The sequence below is a fragment of the Phascolarctos cinereus genome, unplaced genomic scaffold, assembly GCF_003287225.1.
Source record: "Phascolarctos cinereus isolate Bilbo 61053 unplaced genomic scaffold, phaCin_HiC Scaffold_2;HRSCAF=192, whole genome shotgun sequence".
Classification (NCBI taxonomy): Eukaryota; Metazoa; Chordata; class Mammalia; order Diprotodontia; family Phascolarctidae; genus Phascolarctos; species Phascolarctos cinereus.
In genome coordinates, this window is record NW_027555625.1 from 192,425,072 (window position 1) to 192,444,977 (window position 19,906).

Sequence of the window (19,906 nt, forward strand, 5' to 3'; positions counted from 1 at the left end):
AGATGTGAGGATCAAATGAGATAATATTAGTAAAGTGATTAGTCAATCAATTAACATTTGTTAAGTGCCTGCTATATGTCAGGCACTATGCTAAGCATTGGGGATGCAAAAAGATGTAAAAGATACTCCCTGCCCTCAAGGAGTCTACAACCTAATGGAGGAAATAACATGCAAAAAATATATGCAAAGCACAATATGTACAGGATAAATAGGGAATGACTAACAGAAGGAAAGTACTAAAATTAAGAGGATGTGGGAAAGGCTTTCTTTAAAAGATGGGATTTTAGTTGGGACTTAAAGGAAGCTAGGGAGGTCAGTAGTCAGAGTGGGAAAGAAGAGCATCATTCCAGGCATGGGAGAGAGGCAGAGCATATGCAGAGCCAAGTGATGGAGTGTTTTGTCTGTGGAACATCCAGGAGCCCAGTGTCACTGGATCGAAGAATAGACAAGGAGTAAGGTGTAAGAAAACTGGAAAGGTAGGAGAGGGCTGAGTTATGAAGGCTTTTAAATGCCAAACAGCATTTTGTATTTGTTCCTGAAAGCAATAGGTAGTTTACTGAGTAGAGGGTGACATGATCAGACCTGCACTTTAGGAAATAATCACTTTAGGGACTGAATTGACAATGGATTGGAATGGGGCGAGACTTAAGGCAGACAGATCCACCATCCGGCTATTGTAGTAATCAAGGCATGAGGTGATACCAAATGCTGTGTTTGGCATTCAAAGACCTCCATAACCCAGCCTACTCCTACTTTTCCATCAAGGCATGAGGTGATGTGATGAAGGCCTGCACTACAATAGTGGCAGTGTCAGAGGAGAGAAGACAGCATATTGGAGAGATATTGCAAAGGTGAAATTGACAGGCCTTGGCAACACACTGGATATGGGGGGTGAGAGAGTAAGGCGTTCAAGGTGACTGCCGTTTCCTGAGCCTTAGAGCCGGGAGAATAGTGTTACTCTACAGTAATAGAGAAAATAAGAGTGAGGGAGATTTTAAGAGAAAAGATGGATCCAGTTTTGGACATACTGAGTTCAAGATGTCTTCTGGACATCCAGTTCAAGACATCTGAAAAGCAGCTAGAGATGCAAGATTGGAAGTCAACAGAGAGTTTGGGGCTGGTAGTATAGAGGGAGAAGAAATAAGACAGAACCCTAATGGACACCTGTAGTTAGAAGTCGTGATTGAAAAGAAGATCTATCAAAGGAGACTTAAGGAAGAAAAGAGAGTGTCAAGGAGGAAGGAGTGATCAACAATGTGCAAGGCTGAAGAAAGGTCAAAGAGAATGAGGATAGCAGTACCTGGCACGAAGTATGCGCTTAATAAATGTTTGCTCCCTTCCTCCATCTCAGGTCTAATTCCCAAGCAAGAAAAAACATGTTTGTATTGGTTTCTAATTCTCTACTAGCTGCAACCTCCCCAGCCCAGGGCTGGGTCATAGGACTATAGGAACCATTATCTCGTACTAAGACTTCCAGCACCCAGACTGGATCTAGACACAGACAGTTAACTCATAATCCATTGTGGGAACTTCCAGTGATTCTCTTAGGCATAGACTGACAGGCAAACAAAATATCAAGATGCTGGAACCAAGGTCTCTGCCCACTGCTTGATATTGCATAGTGGATAGAGGGCTCAACTGGAGTCATGAAGATCTGAATTCAAGTGCAGCTCCATGTGACCCTGAGCAAGTCACTTAGCCTCTGTCTGTCTGTCTGAGTTTCCTCAATTTTAAAATGGAAATTATAACAGCACCTTTACAGGGTTGTTGTAAAGCATTTAGCATAGTGCTTAGCACATGGTAAGCACTATACACACAGCTTATCCTCTTCCCCCTTCAATGGGTAGCAGGACAAGAATTCACTGTTCTTAATATCAGCCACCATTGCTTATGTCAGTTAATTTCTGCTGCAGGGGAAGTGAGAATGAAACTTCTGCACTTGAGACCAAAGGGGATGGTGCAGGGAGAGTTCTTCCTCTCTAATGCATGCTATAAACTTTCCCTGCCTCTCCCCAGTTTTCACTTTGAAAGTCTGCATGGTAGAGGCATTCACTCTGTTATAATGCCACAGATCCCTTAATCCAGTTGAAGTTGATTATAATAAATTGCCCTGCCCCTCTGCCTTTGACTCCACCTGGAGAGTGTAGCCATGTATATCCAGTGGAGGATGAGGTGGGACGGTCACTGGTGACACTCAGGAACCCATTCTTGAACCATTTCATGGATGGGAGGATAACAGCAAAAACCAGATTGTCTACAAGGTGCTTTCCAAAAAGCCACCATATAACTCTTAATGCTCCTAAGAAAGCAAAGCTGCTACTACTTTTCAGGGGCATGTTATCTAGCATTCAGAGTTTAAAAACAAAAAATAAATGTTTCGTTTTAAAGCTGCATGATATTATTTATTCCCAAGTGCCAACACTGAATCATTTTCCCAATCAGAAGCCCCCATGTTTTCCTGTTACTTTGGTCCCCCAAATCATTACAGGAACAGGCACAAGGCTTTGCAAATTATTCAAACCCCAGCATCTGTTGCACAAATGCTATTTCAGCATGTTCTTTGCATTTTATTAGGAGACACTACTACTGTTCAAATAAAAACGTTATGGGGGTAACTAAGTTTATAACTTGCAAATTCAATGAGCCATTAAATGGGTGGCGTTCTTGCCTCCAGTTTGAGCATCCATCAAAAGCATGTGGGAAGCTATTACCCCGGCAAAGAGTGCAAAGCACAATACAACAAAATAGCCAGCTGAGATTACAGTCTCCCTTCCATCCCTCAAAGCCCAGCTCAAATGTTATTTCCTCCATGAAGCCTCACCTGATCATTTCTGCCGGAAGTGAGCACACTCCCTTTCCTCGGGACTCACGTAGCACCTTGTGCAGTGCTTACAGAGAGGCAACATCATAGTACAATTGAGCATGTACAGCATCCAGTTAGGAGAGATGGAGGTTTGAATCCTATCTCTGACAGTGTCAGTGTAGCTCAAGCATTACTATGACACCATAAGCAATAAACCTTAGTTTCAGTGTCTAAAATGTGAATAATAGTATCTATAGTCCCTATCTCACAGAGTTGCTGGGAGACTCAAATGAGATGTCTGTTTAAAAAAAAAAACTTTGTAAATCTATGTAAGTGTTAACAGTTATGGTCCTCCTTCCCCATCCTGTGTTGTATTATAGTCATTTGCTTCTTGGAGGTGGGAGTGGAATGGTGGTGAATAAGGCAATGAAGGCCCAGACCCAGGAATAGGCACAATAAGCTCTTCCTGCTGACAACCCCCAACCACTGTGTGTGTATATGTGTGTGTGCACATATACACATATATGTATATATACATACAAATACATGTTTGTATGATAAATTGGAGTAGTCTTTACATATACAGGATACCTTGGAGATAGTCTCAGAAAGAAGACATGAATATTAAAGACTGGAAAAGGCTATTTGGAGAAGGTGGGACTTTAGCTGGGACCTCAGGGAAGATAGTAGGCAGATGAGGAAAGTGAATCTCCAGGCCTGAAGGATAGCTAGTGAAAGTGATCAGAGTTGAGAGATGGGGTGTCAAGTGCAAGGAAGAATGTGGAGGCTGAATTGTAGAGGACATGAATGGAAGGAAGGAAGAAGAGTGGAAAAGTAGGAAGAGGCCAGGTTATGAAAGGCTTTAAATGCCAAAGAAAAGTGTGTGTATAAAAATGGCACTAAGTGGCCAAATAGAGGCCTCAATCTTTTCCTTCTTGCTGGCCATGAGGTATGAGGATGATTCTCTAAGTTCCAAATGAGAATGTTCCTGTCTCCCTACCTCCTCTCCCTCCCCCTCTGACAACTGATGCTCTCATAGCCTCCTAGTCAAGGCTAAGCCTGGAATTGGGCCACCTCCTGGTTGTGTCTTCTTTCCTTTGGTATAGAACCTAATGAGATCTTGAAGGATGGGAAGAGACATCAGACATCCGGGAAATAGACTTTACCAGTTTGCAAGTTCAGGCCTGCCATCAGCCCTGCTGTTGGGTGGAGCTGGTACCTCCCAGGAGAGGGAGCGTGGGATGGGTGGTGTCAGCTCCTTTCATATTCAGGCAGCAAAATGAATAACTTATGTAGGAAAGAAACTAGAGAGTCCTTAATATTCCAAACAGCCAAATTAGTGGTCAAGAGTGTTATAGAAATGGAGACTTTTAATGAACAGATGTATTGAGATGTTCACAAGGCCAGTGAAATGAGGAAGAACAACCCTCCCCCCCAAAAAAAAACCAACTCAACACATCCTTCGTGGAGAAAGGCAGTGTGCCAGTTTGTAATATAATAGCTACATGTGTTGTATTTTTTTTAAGTTATACAAGAGCTGGTAACTTTTGACCTTTGTTCATTCAGCAAACAAGCAGAGGTTTCCAATTAATTTAGAAGATTTGTGCACACAGCTGTGACTCAGGATCATAGCAGTTATATCCCTGCTTATATCTTGGGGGAGGAAAGCATTGAATAACTAGAGACAAAAGTTTTTGTAAGGCCCTGTTCAAGATGTGCAAGCCCTGGGGTTTACTCTATTGGCTCAGACTTTAAAGAATGCAGAATTGGGGGCTGAATCATTAGCGATAGGTCTACAAAAGAGAGAATAAACATACAGACCAAGCTGACAGCTTATTGAAAGGCCAGATCCTGAGGGAATTGGCTATTTCTTGGGAGATAGACTCCCCTGAGTTATTTCTAGAGAAGGATAATTGCTAATGCCAATGCTGAGAGTTGCAAAGGAGACAAAACTACTCTCTAGTCCTAGGGGAACTGTGTACTAATTAGGAGATGGGTCTCCAAGGGAATATCCATACTCCTTTTTAGATCGGGGTCCTTAATTGAGGGTGCATGGGCAGATTTCAGGAACTGTAAACTTGAGTGGGAAAAAATACATCTTTCTCTTTAATAACATCTAAATGAAATTGAGTACTTCCTTCAATTAATTACTTTTTTTCAATTTCTGAGGAAGAGTTCATAAGTTCCTCAGACGGACAAGCAGATCTTTGACACAAAAAGAGGTTTAGCACCCCTACTTTACAGTTTGGTGTAATGAACAAAATCCTGGACTCTCAGTACATCTGGGTTTGAATCCTGACTATGATACTAGCTGTGTAACCTTGAACATCATTTAATTTTTATGTGCCTCAGTTTCTTCATCTGGAAAAAGGCAATAATGATATTTGTAGTACCTATTTCATAGGGTCGTTATAAAGAAAGCTCAAAATTTAAATCACTGAGTTAATATGAGAAGCTCTTACTTAGAGCCAGCTGGCAGTCTAACATTCAAATTTGTTCTTACCTTGGAGCTAAGAAATGGCTAGGGACCTCCCATTCTCACCCACTCAGTGGGAATTTACAAATTCTGTACTCATTCCGTAATTTTGTGAGAGAGAAAGGGAGAGAGAGCACACATTTATTAAGTGCTTGCTGTGTGCCAATACTACAAAATCTCAAGACTACAAAATCCTGGCTGAGATTACAATATTCACCTGCTGAAATCCTATCCATCCCTCAGGACCGAACTTAAATACTACTTCCTCCATAAAGCCTTACCTGATCACTTCTGCTGGAAGTAAGCATTCTCCCTCCCCTTAGACTTCACATAGCACCTTTTGCAATGCTTTATAAAGAAGGAATGTAGTATTAATGGAGAGAACACTGCAACTAGAGTCTAGCATTTAGAAGCATTGTTCTAAATGTGGGAGGTGTAAATAAAACAAGACAGTACCATCTACACTCAAGAAGATGATACATAAAGGGGAGCTGGAAAGTGGGACAAAGGAAAAATCAGGGCAAGTGAGATGGGAAAAGAACTTGAAGAGGACAAGGTGGTTGGCAGGGAAAAAGAAAAACAAAGTGAGAGTGAGTGAGGGGAGGTGGTCTAAGTAAAGGAGTCACCAATCAGGGGAGTAGGGCCTCAGGGTAGAGGTTTCTCCAGGGTGGAAAGGCAGCTGGCTTCAAGAATTAGAAATATGAAGAGCTACTTGAGGCATGAATGAACATTGATTGAAATCTTCTTTTAAAAGGATTTCTGAGGAAATGGCAGAGAGGAAGACTGAAAGCGAGCCTGGCTTCTCATGATCAAATAATTAGTAGTTGGAAGGGAACTCGACACTCAAAATTAGTCATTGAAATGCTGAAAACAACCAAAATCGTTAGAAAATCTCAGAAGAAAATTAACACCCATCAAAAAGACAATAAGGAAACTTAAGAAAGAAAAGCTCCAAAACAATTAAAATATATATTTATATATGTATATAAATGAATGTTACACAGAGAGAGAAATGTCTAGGGAAGGTTAATTCTCTTTTAAATCATTCTATATATATATAGCTATCCATTTATTTATGTACAGGACAGCTAGGTGGCATAAGTGCTGGGCCTAGAGTCAGGAAGACTCCTCTTTCTGAGTTCAAATCCAGCCTCAGACACTAGCTGTGTAACTTTGGGCAAGTCACTTAACCCTGTTTGCCTCTGTTTCCTCATCTATAAGATGAGCCGGAGAAGGAAATGGCAAACTACTCCAGTATCTTTACCAAGAAAACCCCAAATGGGGTCACAGAGTCAAGCACAACTGAAATGACTGAAAAAACAACAAATGTCTCTAATACATACATGCATACATATATGTGTGTGCGTATGTATACAAAGAGAGAGGTGGTCAGGGGAGGGAGTTGATCCCTGATGAATTGATTTCTCTCTCTGTCCAGTTGTTGAAATCATAGAAGGAAGCAGGTAACAAGTAATCAGATGTTAATGCGTTTTGTTGTTCAGTCATTTTGTAACCCCAATTTATGGATAAGGAACTGAGGCAAACAGGGTTAAGTGACTTGCTCAGGGTCACATGAAGATGAGTTTTCCTGATTCCAAGCCCAGTGCTTTATCCACTTTGCCATCTGGCTGCCCTTAATGTGTTAAACAAAGTGCAAGGACATTTTTGTATATCCTTTTGCAAAGTATAAAGATGTTTACTTAAAGAAATTAGAGAGAAGATTCTGGGAAAATGTTGGAGTAGGTCAGAAAATTCCAGGCTCTCCAGATTTCCCCCACAAACAAGACAAAATAGCACTTCAGGGTGAACATAGAGAGGTAAAAATAAACAAGAGTTGGGGCAGAACAGTGGTCCTCCTGAGACAACAGAGATCTGAATAAAAATCAGCTAGTTCTGCTGATATAGCAAGTGGTGAGCCCTGGGGCTAGTTGGGTTGGAAGGAAGCCTTGGTCTCAGTCACAGGAATTTTCACTTGCTGGACAGTGTGGGGAGTCAGGCATCTTAGCAGAGGAAGATTGAGGGAACCTCTGCTGATAAGGGACACCAGACCCAGCTGTGCTTCTCAGACACAGCCGTTGGGCGAGAAGGAGCCGGCACACTTCAGGTGAGTGCAGAAGCAATGAAGCAGGGATGCCACTGGCTGTGGGCACTTACAGGAGGGTGAAGTTCTTGGTTTTGGTTCCAGGCTAGAGGGGAGAACTGACGGAGGATCTGAGGCCAGAGGCACCATCCCCCTATATGCCAAGATTAGAGGCAATTACAATAATAATGTGCTACAATTTTTTTTTAAATGATCAAAGGGGAAAGAACCCAATTATAAGAAGTTACTATGGGAATAGAGAAGTCCAGGGTTTGTCTTCAGATGAGGACACTGAAGCAAAAAAAGCCTCTCCTAGGATGCCCATCAATTAGGGAATGGCTGAACAAGTTGTGATATATGAATGTAATGGAATACTATTGTGCTATAAGAAATGATGAATGGGCTGACTTCAGAAAAACCTGGAAAGACCTGTGTGGTCTGATGCCGAGTGAAGTGAGCAGAACCAGGAGAACGTTGTACACAATAACAGCCACATTGTGCAATGATTAATGCTGATAGACTTAACCCTTCTCAGCAATACAAGGATCTAAGACATCTCCAAAGGCCTCAGGATGGAAAATGCTATTCACATCCAAAGAAAGAACTATGGAGTTTGAATGCAGATCAAAGCATACTATTTGCTATTTTTTTCTTCTGTTGTGTTTTGTTTCCTCTTTCTGGTGGTTCCTCCTATTAGTTCTAATTCTTGCTTACAACATCACTAATGTGAAAATATGTTTAATAGGAATGTATGTGTATAGCCTATATCAGATTGCATGCCATCTTGGGGAGCGAGGGAGGGAGGGAGAGGTAGAAAAATTTAAAACTCAAACTCAAAAGCTTATGGAAGTGATTTTTGATAATTCAAAATAAATTAATTTTTTAAAAAGCCTCTCCTGCCCCCAAAGAGTAACATCAAATGGTCATCTGCCCAAAAAGAATTCATAGAAGAACTTTAAAAAGACTTTAAAAATCAAATGAGAGATATTGAGGAGAATTTAAAAAAAAATTAATCCAAGAAAAACAAGAAGATTATGAAAAGAAAGTCAACCAACTGCAAAAAGAGATCCAGAAGCTTAAGGAAGAAAACAACTTCTTGAAAATTAGAATTGGGCAAGGGGAAGTCATTGAATTTATGAGACCAAGAAATAATAAAACAAAATATAAAGAATGAAAAATAGAAAAGAATAAGAAACATCTCATAAGAAAAACAACTGATCTGGAGAACAGATTGAGAAGAGAAAACATAAGAATAATCAGACTACCTGAAAGCTATGATCAAAAAAAGAATCTTGATACAGTAATACAAGAAATAATTAAAGAAAATTATGCTGATATGTTGGAACAAGAGGGGAAAGTAGAAATAGAAAAAAATTCATTGATCACCATCTAAAAGAGATCCTACAAGGAAAGCCTACAGGAAAATCATAGTTAAATTCTGAAACCTGAGCTCAAGGAAAAAAATATTACAAGCAACAAGAAAAAAAAAACAATTCAAATGTAGTGGAGCTACAATTACAATCACACAAGACCTAGCAGTGGCAACACTAAAAGACTGCATGTCTTGGAACACTATATATTGAGGAGCAAAAGTACTGGGGTTATGGCTGAAAATATAATACTCAGCAAAGTTAAGCATAACCCTGAATTTTAAAAAATGGAAATTCAATGAATTGCCAGATTTTCAGGATTTTGTTGCAAAAAACAAGCAAACAAAAAAAAAGTGAACTTAATAGAAAATTTGACATACAAGATCCAAGAGAAATATAAGGTACATATCAAAGACGAATTACGAGGGACTCAATAAGGACAGACTGTTTACTTTTTATATGAGGAAATATAAAATGTATGTCTAAGATTGTTATTAGTAATTGGGTCATTAGAAATAAAGATTGGGGTAGACCTGAGTATGATGTGATTCTGAAAAGTAAAAACATTCAGGAAAAGGTAAAAAGAGTAATTATCTTGCACAAATGACGTACGAGAGGAAGAACTGACACAGAGGAATTAGATGGGAGAGGAGGGCTGGTGCTTCTGGAACCCTACTCTCATCAGGAATAAGTTAAAGAAGGAACATTACATATATATATATATATATGTCTAGAAGAGTATAAAAGTCTTCTAAATTCAGAAATAAATAAAAGGCTAAGAGGATAAGAAGCAGGGAGAGGATAAAGGAGAGATTTTTCAAGGGAACCCCACTCACATCAGATCTGGGTTAAAGAGAACAATATATACATTTAGAAGGGAATAAAAGTCTTCTAAATTTATAAAGAAGAAGGTGAGGGAATAGGATAAGGGGGGTATAGAAGGGTGTCTAGATTAATGGGAATGGGATAAAGGGGTAATAACACATTTGGAAGGCTACAAAAGTCTTCTGAACTCAGATAGAAACAAGAGAATAGAGAGAAAGGGTTGGGGGGAGAGAATAAGGGAGGGATCTGTGGGGGGCTTGGTTAAGTAATAGGACAGCAACATAGCAAGTAGAAGTAAAATAGAGTCAGGAAGGATAGGAAGTAAGAGATACACACAAACATAAAATAAAGATCAGGAGTAAAATTTATTAGGAAAAAAAGCAAGGGTAGTAATCATGATCTCAGACAAAGTTAAAGCTGAAGTAGATTTAATCAAAAGAGAAAAGTAAGGAAGCTATACTATATGTCAACCATATTAATCAATATTCTGTTAGCCTATTTAAAATAAGTAGGCAGTATAAGGTTGGAATATTGCTGTGATGTAGGAAATGATGAGCTGGTGGACTTAGAAAAATATGGAAAGATTTGGACTTATGAAGGAAAATGTCATCCACCCTCAGAGAAACAGAAGACAAGTATAGTATGGTCTTACATAGATGTATATGAATGTATATGTCTATATATGAGTATGATTATAGACATCTAAGTATGTGTGTGTGTGTGTGTGTGTGTGTGTGTCTGTGCTTAATTGTAGCCTTCTTGAGGGGAGGAGAGAAATGGGGGGAAAAGAACAAAGTAAAAAGTGCATGGCAAAGAACAAAAGAAAATTTACAAGGAAGCAAAGAAAAGATGGATATCTCTGAACACAATGTGTAGTATTTATTATATAGGCTTTCTTAAAATGGAAATTTATTGCTGTATATTCTGAATTGTCTTTAAACTCTGCTGTGCACATGGCAATGCTATTTTTTCTTTTCTTATTTTGTATTTAAGTTTTAGTGTTTAAGTTTATAATACGTTTCTTTTTATTTTTTTATTTTGTATTTGAGTTTAAAATAATAAGAAAAAATGAGAAAAAAAAGAAACTGGAAGGATTGGACAGGTCATGCCCTGATGGCCTTTAAAAAGTTAAGCTTTCCAACCCTTGAATCAGCAGAAACTGTGAATGCAAGGAAGCAGTTTTGCAAAGTGTGACTCCCTGCATCTCTATCTAGAGGCAACATGGGGTGGGGGGTGGGAGGGGAGGGGGAGAGATGTCCTTTTCTTCCCCACCCTAATCAATCTATGCCATCTTGCAATGGAGCTACTTACCAAGTAGGAGACACTGCATGAAGCAGAGACAGTGTATCGGGGGAGGTCATCCAAGGGCTATGACCCCTGGCAGCAGAGAACAGATCCAATCCTAGATTCAGTAGAAAAATAACCCTAAAAATCAAAAGTCGAGCTATAGACAGGAGGAGGTTCAAGGACCCTAAATGAGCAACCTGCTCAGCAAACTTCACCTAGGGGTAAGCAAGGTGAAGATAACAAAAGAAGAGAAAGGACGCTGGGGATGAAGGCATAGGTTACTGTGTTTTTCTCCCTTTCTATCTTCAGCACTTAGGACAGTACCTGACACAAAGTAAGCACTTAATGAATGGCTGATGACTTGTTGATGGACATGTATTCCCAATATGAATACCTCACTACCACTATACTGTTCCTACTGATGGTGTGAGTATTTGTGGCAGAGTGTGCTCCAGACTTATGGAGAGAATGTTTTGTAACTACTGTTCTTACTAAGTTATAAATGCCTTTATTTAGAGCTAATTGTTTTAGTGCCTGACTATTAAAGATAAGTAAATTGGTAGGACTTCATAATCTATAATTTTAAGAGTGGAGATCTACAAAGTATCTTGGCCTGAGATAAAAAGCTACCCTCAGGGGACCTAACTTAAGTGTGAGTGAAAGAACCAGGGGTGGTAGTTACTCTCTTGGAGGGGGTAGGTCCCTGAGGGTCTAACACATACACACACACACACACACACACTCACTCACTCACTCACTCACATATTCACATCAGACAACATGAAACAGCATGGTGGATAGTGGGCTAGCCTTGGTATCAGGAAGACCTGTATTTAGGTCCTCCCTCTGACACCTACTAGTTTTGTGGCCATGGACAAGAAACATAGATAACTTCTCAGAGCTCCCATGAAATTCTCTGAGACCATAAGTTATAGAAGAATTACTGAGTCGGTAGAGTTTCTCCCTCTTCTGATCTAGACAATAAAAATATGGAATAAATAAAAGGAGAAAAATACCTAACACTTCACATCCAATCTTCTTTTTCTGTTCTTTATATGTGAAAATGTCCAATTTTTGGATGTCTGCTAAGTTCATAATTTTAAAAGGCAATTAAAGAAAGAAAAACACCCCAAGTACAGCATCCCAAAACTATTTCAGAAGCAGAAGTAGGATCTATGCAAGAGATAGCTGAGATACGATAGAAAAAAATAAAGAACTTGAAAAACTCTAAAATCTCAAGGAAAATTAAAAGAACTAATGAGCTTTTTTCAAAAAATGTTATAATGAAATAAAGGAAGAACTTATTAAAGCATTAAAAAAAAAAACCTCGGGAAAGAACAAAGGCAAGCCTTGGTAAAGTAAAGAGAACTTGAAAATAGCAAAGTATGTAAATAAAAACAACATTAATACCAAAAACAAAACAAGAGATAACATGCTTGAAGTGAAAAACTAAACTCAGAAAATAATGTGATTGGAGCATGACTGGTAAGCAATATAAGAGTGAGAGATTTATAGGAAAAATTGAGGAGAGGAAAACAGAATCATTATTAAGGTTTCCAGGGGAAAAAATCTGACTGTATTTTCAGGAAATTGTACAAGACAGTTTCTCACAACAATGAGCACTCTAAAATTTTTCAGAATGTACAGAATGTTCGCCTACCCCAGCAAAGAAAAACTCAAAATTGAACTTGCCTTCAAAATATCCAGCACAGTGGCTGGAGGCAAAAACTTGGCTGAGGCCACAGAGACTAATGACCTGTACCAATCCTTATCTTTTAGCTGCCCTCAAAATCTGACCAGGATTCGTTGCCCTGGGGTTGAAAATCTTTTCAATATAAAGGAATTAGGTTAGTGTTTTATTTCACCCCCAACCTTGGCTTCTAGAGAACCAAATACACCTTTGGTACTAGCCTAGGATTCCTACCGAATTCCTATCTATGGACAGAGAATTTATTCCCACACAGAAAAGGGAATGAATGCTAACCAAGAAAGAATCATGGAATAATTAGAACAGAATCTAATAACATTTCTATTAGTATGATTTAAGTCTCCTTGTGACAATTTATTTGCAAGACTACTAATTAGTCATTTTCCATTTCTCTTCTGGTCACAATCCAATCAAACATCAAGCTGGATCTTCTTTCCAATGATCTTTCTGATATTGACTCTATTCCTTGCTGCTAGTCTGCTCACACTATTGCTTCTCAGCATCACAACATTCACAAGGTCTCGATGCTAGAGGAAAGGAAGCATAAAAGGAGAGGCAAAGTAGACAGGGGCCTCTGGCACAACTCTAACTGGTTGAGTCCATGTACCATGGGTAGAACAGGGTTCTAGCCCACTTTGTGTCAAGGTAAGGAAAACCTTTACCTTCTTTCACCTCTGACTGGAGTCACATCTTGTCTTCTCAAAGGGTGCCTCCAAGATACCTGACAGTCAGAAACCACCTATTCTTCTGCCATAGTGTGGCACCCTTTTCCATTTCAGCAACCAATGATGAGCCATACATAGCCAGAAGCAGACAGAACATATATATGCAGATCAAGTTTCCAGGCAGTCCTTAGGGGACAGGTAAAAAATATCTCCACGTGCTGGGAGGAAGGCAGGGGAGAGTCCATGCACTGGAATGCCCAGGAAGGTGGTGGAGCACACTAAAATATTCTACAACTATAACAAAGAAAACTTTAAGAAAGGGGAAAAAAGACATGTACTTTTTAAAAAAAAATGTTAGGGCTTAGTAATATTTTTCTCACATGATCAGAACCAAATATCATGAAACATTGCATATTTTTCACAAAATCATAGAGAATCTAAAAGAATTCTTGGAGAGGACAAAAAAAAACCTCTTCCCAAATAAAAAAGTTTTTGATAGTAAGCTATAAATTATTATGGGAAAGAAGGGGTAAAGTAAGTCTAGGATGAAGTGCTGATCTTTGACAAAACAAAGAAGTAGGGAGAGGGAAGATGTCAACTTTTAGAGATACCTACAAAGCTAATTTCACAAAATATAATAATCTTATTTGGTGCTATTGAGTGAAGTAAACCACACTAGATAGAAATTTCAGATGATGAACAGTAAAATAAGTAAACAAATGATATAATGTATGTGATTTGTAAACTTTAGTGCTTTGTAAATATTAGCTATTGTTAATAATAATTTTGTATTTCCTTCTCATAAAAAGTTAAAGAATAGTGGCAGATAAATTGAACAATTTTAATGTAAAATAGGAAATAGGTTAATCCACCAAAAAAAGGCTTATGTAACTGATTAAAACATAGAACTTACTATGTGTTGTAACAGTAAAAACATCCCTGTGCAAAAAGATGTACATAGATTTAAAATGAAATAGTGTACCACAATCTATCATGCTACACTGAGTTCAAGAAAATCTGGAGTTGCACTGATATCTGACAACATCAAATTCAGAGCAGAAAGTATTAAAAGAGATAAACAGGGACTTCATATTCCATCTAAAAGGAACACACAAAAAAGCATATTGATTTTAAATATATTTGTACCAAATAATAGATGAGGAAAATTTATTTTTAAATACCACACACTTTTGCAAAAAGTAAGACAGAAAATGAATAGCAAATGATTTCAACATACCAGTCCATCAAATTATATCAGATTATTCAAAAAACAAAAGTTACAGACTTGAAGTTAGAGTTAAACACATTAGATTTAGTAGACATATAGAAAGAACTTAGTGGGGAAAAAGTAGGGAATGTACTTCTTCCCCCCAAGAATACATGAATACTTCAGTGCTTCAATGGATCTATATTTTCATTGATGTGTGTATTACCTCCATTGCAACACATCCAAAATGTTTTCTTATCGCATGAATCTGCAGTGAAAGAAGTTAGAAAATGAACAAAGCAATAAACCAAAGAGCAGAAGGAAGGGAGATCAGTAGAATCAGAATGAAATATGTTAAAATAGAAAACAAAAAATGAATTGGTAAAAACCAAGAATTATTTTCAGAACAACAATATTGAAAAGTAGGAAAATTAATAAAATAAAAAGAAAAACAAGTTATCAAAATTAGAAATGGGAGGTCACCATGAATTCAGAAGATATTAAGAAAACTAGAAGAGATTACTGTATACAGTTTTGTGCAGATAAATTTGAGAATTTAAGAGAAATCTGAGAATATTTATAAAAATACAAAATGTACAAATAAAACAGAAAATAGATACCTAACTAGAAGCAGCTTAAAGGGAAAAATCACATGAGCTGTCACTAAAAACAGGATTAAGACTAGACAGTGTCAAAAGTGAATTCTTCTGAAACCCATACTGTACAAAATTATAATATTTAGAAATAAAAACTGTTTCTAAAAACTGAGAAAGGTATTATAATTCACATTTTGTTTTCTTCAGGGATAAATATGGTTTTAATGCCAAAACTAAGATTAGGCTGAAAGAAAAAAAAGGAAAGAAAATTACAGGTCAATATTTCTAATGAATAATTTAATACTTTAAGCTATGTGATATCCTTGGCACATGTATTCTTTCCACTGACACAGCCTTTTTTTCTACTGACATCTTTTACTCCTTAATAAACAGCCTTTGTGAATTTCTGAGACCAAGAATCATCAGCCTATGATCCACCTTCTGCTAATGAACCTTTCTGATGTGAGCAAGACAGAGGACCAACAGATAGTCTGTGGTTGGGTCCATACTGGGAGCCTTTTTAGTTTGACAGAATCTGCCAAAACTAGTCCTCCATGGGCATAGCCTTTGGGACACCAGGGTGATGAGGTATCAGAGTAGGGATTTAGGAAAGGCATTAACGAATATCAATGCAAAAATAGTCAATAAAGCATTGGCAAATAAAAAATAAGAATATATCAAAAATGTATTCATTATGCCCAAGTAGGATTTATACCAGGAATTCAAAGATGGTTCAACATTATGGAAAACAATGAGTATAATAAATCATTTCTGTAAGAAAAATAATGAAAATTTTATTATTATTATCAATAAATGTTCTCAGAAAAGGCTTTTAAAAAATGCTTCGTCAATTCTTGAGCAGACCTGTGACCTCATCAATGTTGGTACTCTTTCCAAAGAAGGAAAAAAATCATTTGCAGAAGAAAGCAAACAAGCCAGGTAACCTTCTGATAATTAGCCTCTCTTGCACCTAGCTCAGCTGGTTCTTTTTTTTTTTTTAAGAATCAAAGCAGTATATTTTATTCTAAATCTTGAATCCTTACAAAAAGGTGAACTTCATAGTTTACATATAAACAGACTACTGCAGCACCAAGCTACTAAACCTCAGAAGTGATTTGCTTTCCCCTCACTTAAGTTTTCAGACATCAGCTGGTTCTTGAAGGACAGTTATATAATCCATCACTGGGCCCACACTTGAAGCCTCTCCACCCTGGGAAGGCCTACCAGAGCTGCTGTTCCTCTGGCAAAAACTTTGAGAATCCAGAATCCCCATTCAAGCTACAATGCAGAAAGCAGAACAGGATTTGGTAGAAGCTGATCACAGAATTTCATGCCCATGGTGCCCAGCACTGACAGTGCCTCAGCCATCACATCTTCTGGGTTCTCTCAGTACCCTAGGGACAACGAGGACAGTGATTGGAATTCATTAACAGTTGGATGCTCTTTTGCTGTGTCCTTCCTTTTCTTAGGGATAAGCTCCCCTATTAATCTTTGAACAAGAAGAGAAAGATAAAAACATTGAGCAGTTCTGCCTTCTCTCCAATAAAACATAGTATTTTAAGTAAACAAAACAAAAATAAAGGAATAAATAGATTTTTATTTAATATGATTAAAGAAAAGTCATTTGTTTTGGTCATTTCTTTTTTCTTTTTTACATGGAATGTTCCGTGCAAAATATTTTCCAAGTTGCATAGAGATAAGGGAGCAAATTAAGGTTTAAACAAACAGCAGCCACAATCCCACAGTTACTCTATTTTTTCTACTTTTTCTTATTAGAGTTCTGCCTGAATCTGACTAACCTTCAGACCCACCACTCACAGGATCAGAGATTTAGAGCAGAAAGGAAATATTTTCTAAGTTGCCTAGAGATCAGAGAGCAAATTCAAGTTCAAACAAATGAACCAGGATCCCACTTTCTTTTTCTATTTTGTCTACTCTTTCTGGTTAGAGTTCCAACAGGACCAAACTAATCTTCATGCCCAACATTCAGAGAATCATAAATTTAGAGTGTGAAGGGACATTGGAAGTCATCTAGTCTAACCCCTTCATTTTACAGATGAAGAAACTGAGGACCAGAACAGTTGAATGACTTTCCATTATCCACTCTCCACTTTCCATCTGTAGCTCTGCTTACTTTGAACTCTGTGGAACAAGATGCCCCTCCCAGGATGAAATGATAACTTGAAACCTCGCCATCGTGCTATTAACTCTGCCTTAGATACACATGTTCCCAACTCCCTCAGCCTCCTCTAACTGGAGTGTTGGAGGGTAGAGCACTAAACTCCACTCAAAGATTGCTAAATAGAGGGCAGGTAGACTTTGTAGCCCATTCCAATTTCCTGCTGCTCTACATGGTTTGATGTCCCCCAACTCCTGCACAGGGTACCCTGTGTGTGTATGGTCTACTCCAATTAGATTATAAGCTCTTTGAGGAAAGGAATTGTTTTTCTTTTTCTTATTTGTATCCCCAGAGCTTAGCACAGTGCCTGGCATATAGTTGGTGCTTTAATAGATGTTTATTAAATTGAATTTATCTCAAGATAAAACTGGCAGTAAGTAGGAGAACTGGGAATTCACCTCAGGTCCTCTGCCCCCAGGTCTGGTGTTCTTTCAACTCCACCACACCAACTCTTGTTCTCACCCAAGTCGTCAGAGAAAGATGGAAGGAGAGGACCATAAACCTCCCTGGTGAAGATGAAAACGGTGAAGCCAACAAAAGTAATGCAAACCCCAAACTGTGACTGGTTCATCTGAGGTTCTGTTCATGTTAGTAAAAAATTCAAGGAATTTTAGGTGACTCATTTTAATTCTTTCATCAATAAGCATCAGTTCCACAGATGCTTTTCCTTCTTTTTTTCAAAGAGAAGGGTTTCTGAAATAGGCCATGCCAACAAGCACTTGCTTATAAGGAGGATTAGAACTTGAGGCAGTGGTCATCACTCTTTGTAAGACTTTGTCTATGCATGTACACAGAGATGGAAATAATTAACTTGTAAATTAGGCTAAAGACCCTGGTAGCAAGCATTCTAATGAGGAGAACAAGGCTTTACATTCCCAAGCTTATCACACAGTAGTCTCCTTCATGCAGTCCACATTCTGACCAAACTAGTCTACTTGACACCTTCTGTTTACAACATCCTATCTCCCATCTTCCTGGCTTTGCCCAAAATCATTTTGTAATTTTGTATTTACATGTTAGTTTATAGTATCCTCTCCCCAATAAAATATATCTCTTTGAGGATAGTGTTTTTGTCTTATCTTCCCTAGCACCTAGTACAGTGCCTCCAGATTCTTGATAAATACTTGTTGAATTTCCAGGCACTCCAGGAAAATTTTATATGAACTGATGCAGAATGAGGTAAGCAGAGCCAAGAAAACAGCATACACAGTAACTATAACAATGTAATGGAAAGAACAACCACACATCGAGAAATCAAAAGTAAATATAAAAAATGAAAAAGATCAAGCAGGACTTGAATGAAGAAATATGAGAGGACCTCCCCCTCCCCAATCCTAACCCTTCATGGAGGCGAGAGGTGAACAAGTGTAACACATTGCACAAGTTTCCAGACTTTCCAATATATTGATCAGTTTTGTTGATGTTTTTTCCTTTTTTAAGAAAATGTTATTTGTCATGTGGAATGGCTCTCTGAAAGGGGGAGGGATACTTGGGATAACAGTGGTGACAAACGAAAAAGAAAATATCAATAAAAACTGTCTGAAAACAAGACTACCACTTCATGCAAAGAATAAACATTAAAGGCATTCCCAGTTAAAATGGGTGTTAAGCAAGACTACCCATTGTTACACTTTCTATTTAATAGCTTTAGAAATAAATGTTAGATTTAGTAATAAGGCATGAAAAAAGAAATAAATGAATAAGCTACTGTCAATGAAGAGGTTAACATATCTTTATTTGTATGACTGTATATCTGGAAAATCCAAAAAAACTCAATTAAAAAATTGAAATAATGATTTTTAGTAAAGTATGAACTCATAAAATAAAACTACAAAGAACATGTACATTTGTAGATAACAGTAACAAAAATCAAGAAAGATAAATACCATTTGCAGTAACCAAAATATAGTCAACATTTTGGCATGGATCTCCCAAGACACATGAGATCAATGTAAACAATTTAATGCTTTATAAAATAAATTGATAATAAGTGATATATACTTTAATATTTATAACATGCTTTAGACACATCTTATTTAATTCTCATAGTAACCCTGTAAGGTATTATAGGAATTCTTATCCTCATTTTACAGATAAAGGAACTGAAGCTTAAAGAGGTCAAGAGAATTGCAAAGAATCTCAAACTAGTATCTGAGTCACAGTTCCAATACAGGTTCTTTAGTACTGTTGAGGGTACCACTATCCTATCAGTCACCTAAGCTCTAGACCTAGATATCATCTTCAACCTATTACTCCCTCTCACTCCCCACATCCAACCAGGTTCCAAGTCCTGATGATTTTACATTCACCACATCTTTCATATACAACTTCTTTTCACCTCTGACACTGCCATTACCCTGACACAGACCTTCATCACCTGACTCCTGGACAGTTGCAATCATCATCTGGTTTGTCTCCCAGCCTCAAGTCTCTCTCCACTCCATCTTGCACCCAACTATCAAAGTGCTCTTCCTAAAATACAGGCCTGACTATGTCACTTTTCTATTCAATAAACTCAACTGGGTCCACATCACCTCCAGGTCAAATAAGACATCTTCTGTTTGGCATTCAAAGCCCTTTATAACCTGTCACCTTCCCGCTCCCCTCACCCCCTTTCCAGCCTTTTAAGACCTTACATTCCTCCCTACACCATTCTGTGATCTAGCCTCTTTGCTATTCTGGAATATGAGCATTTTCACTGGTTGTCCCC

The 19,906-nt window shown here is 38.0% G+C and overlaps 1 protein-coding gene across 1 annotated transcript in view; it reads left to right on the forward strand.

Annotated features, from left to right (window-relative positions):
- TRAPPC12 (trafficking protein particle complex subunit 12) overlaps window positions 1–17,773 on the forward strand; it is a 196,469-nt gene extending 178,696 nt beyond the window's left edge. The window contains exon 10 of the mRNA XM_078149747.1: window positions 17,615–17,773. Within this exon, the coding sequence (XP_078005873.1) occupies window positions 17,615–17,758 (144 nt within the window). The 3' untranslated portion in view covers window positions 17,759–17,773. The remainder of the gene's footprint in view (window positions 1–17,614) is intronic.
- The last annotated feature ends 2,133 nt before the right edge of the window (window positions 17,774–19,906 follow it).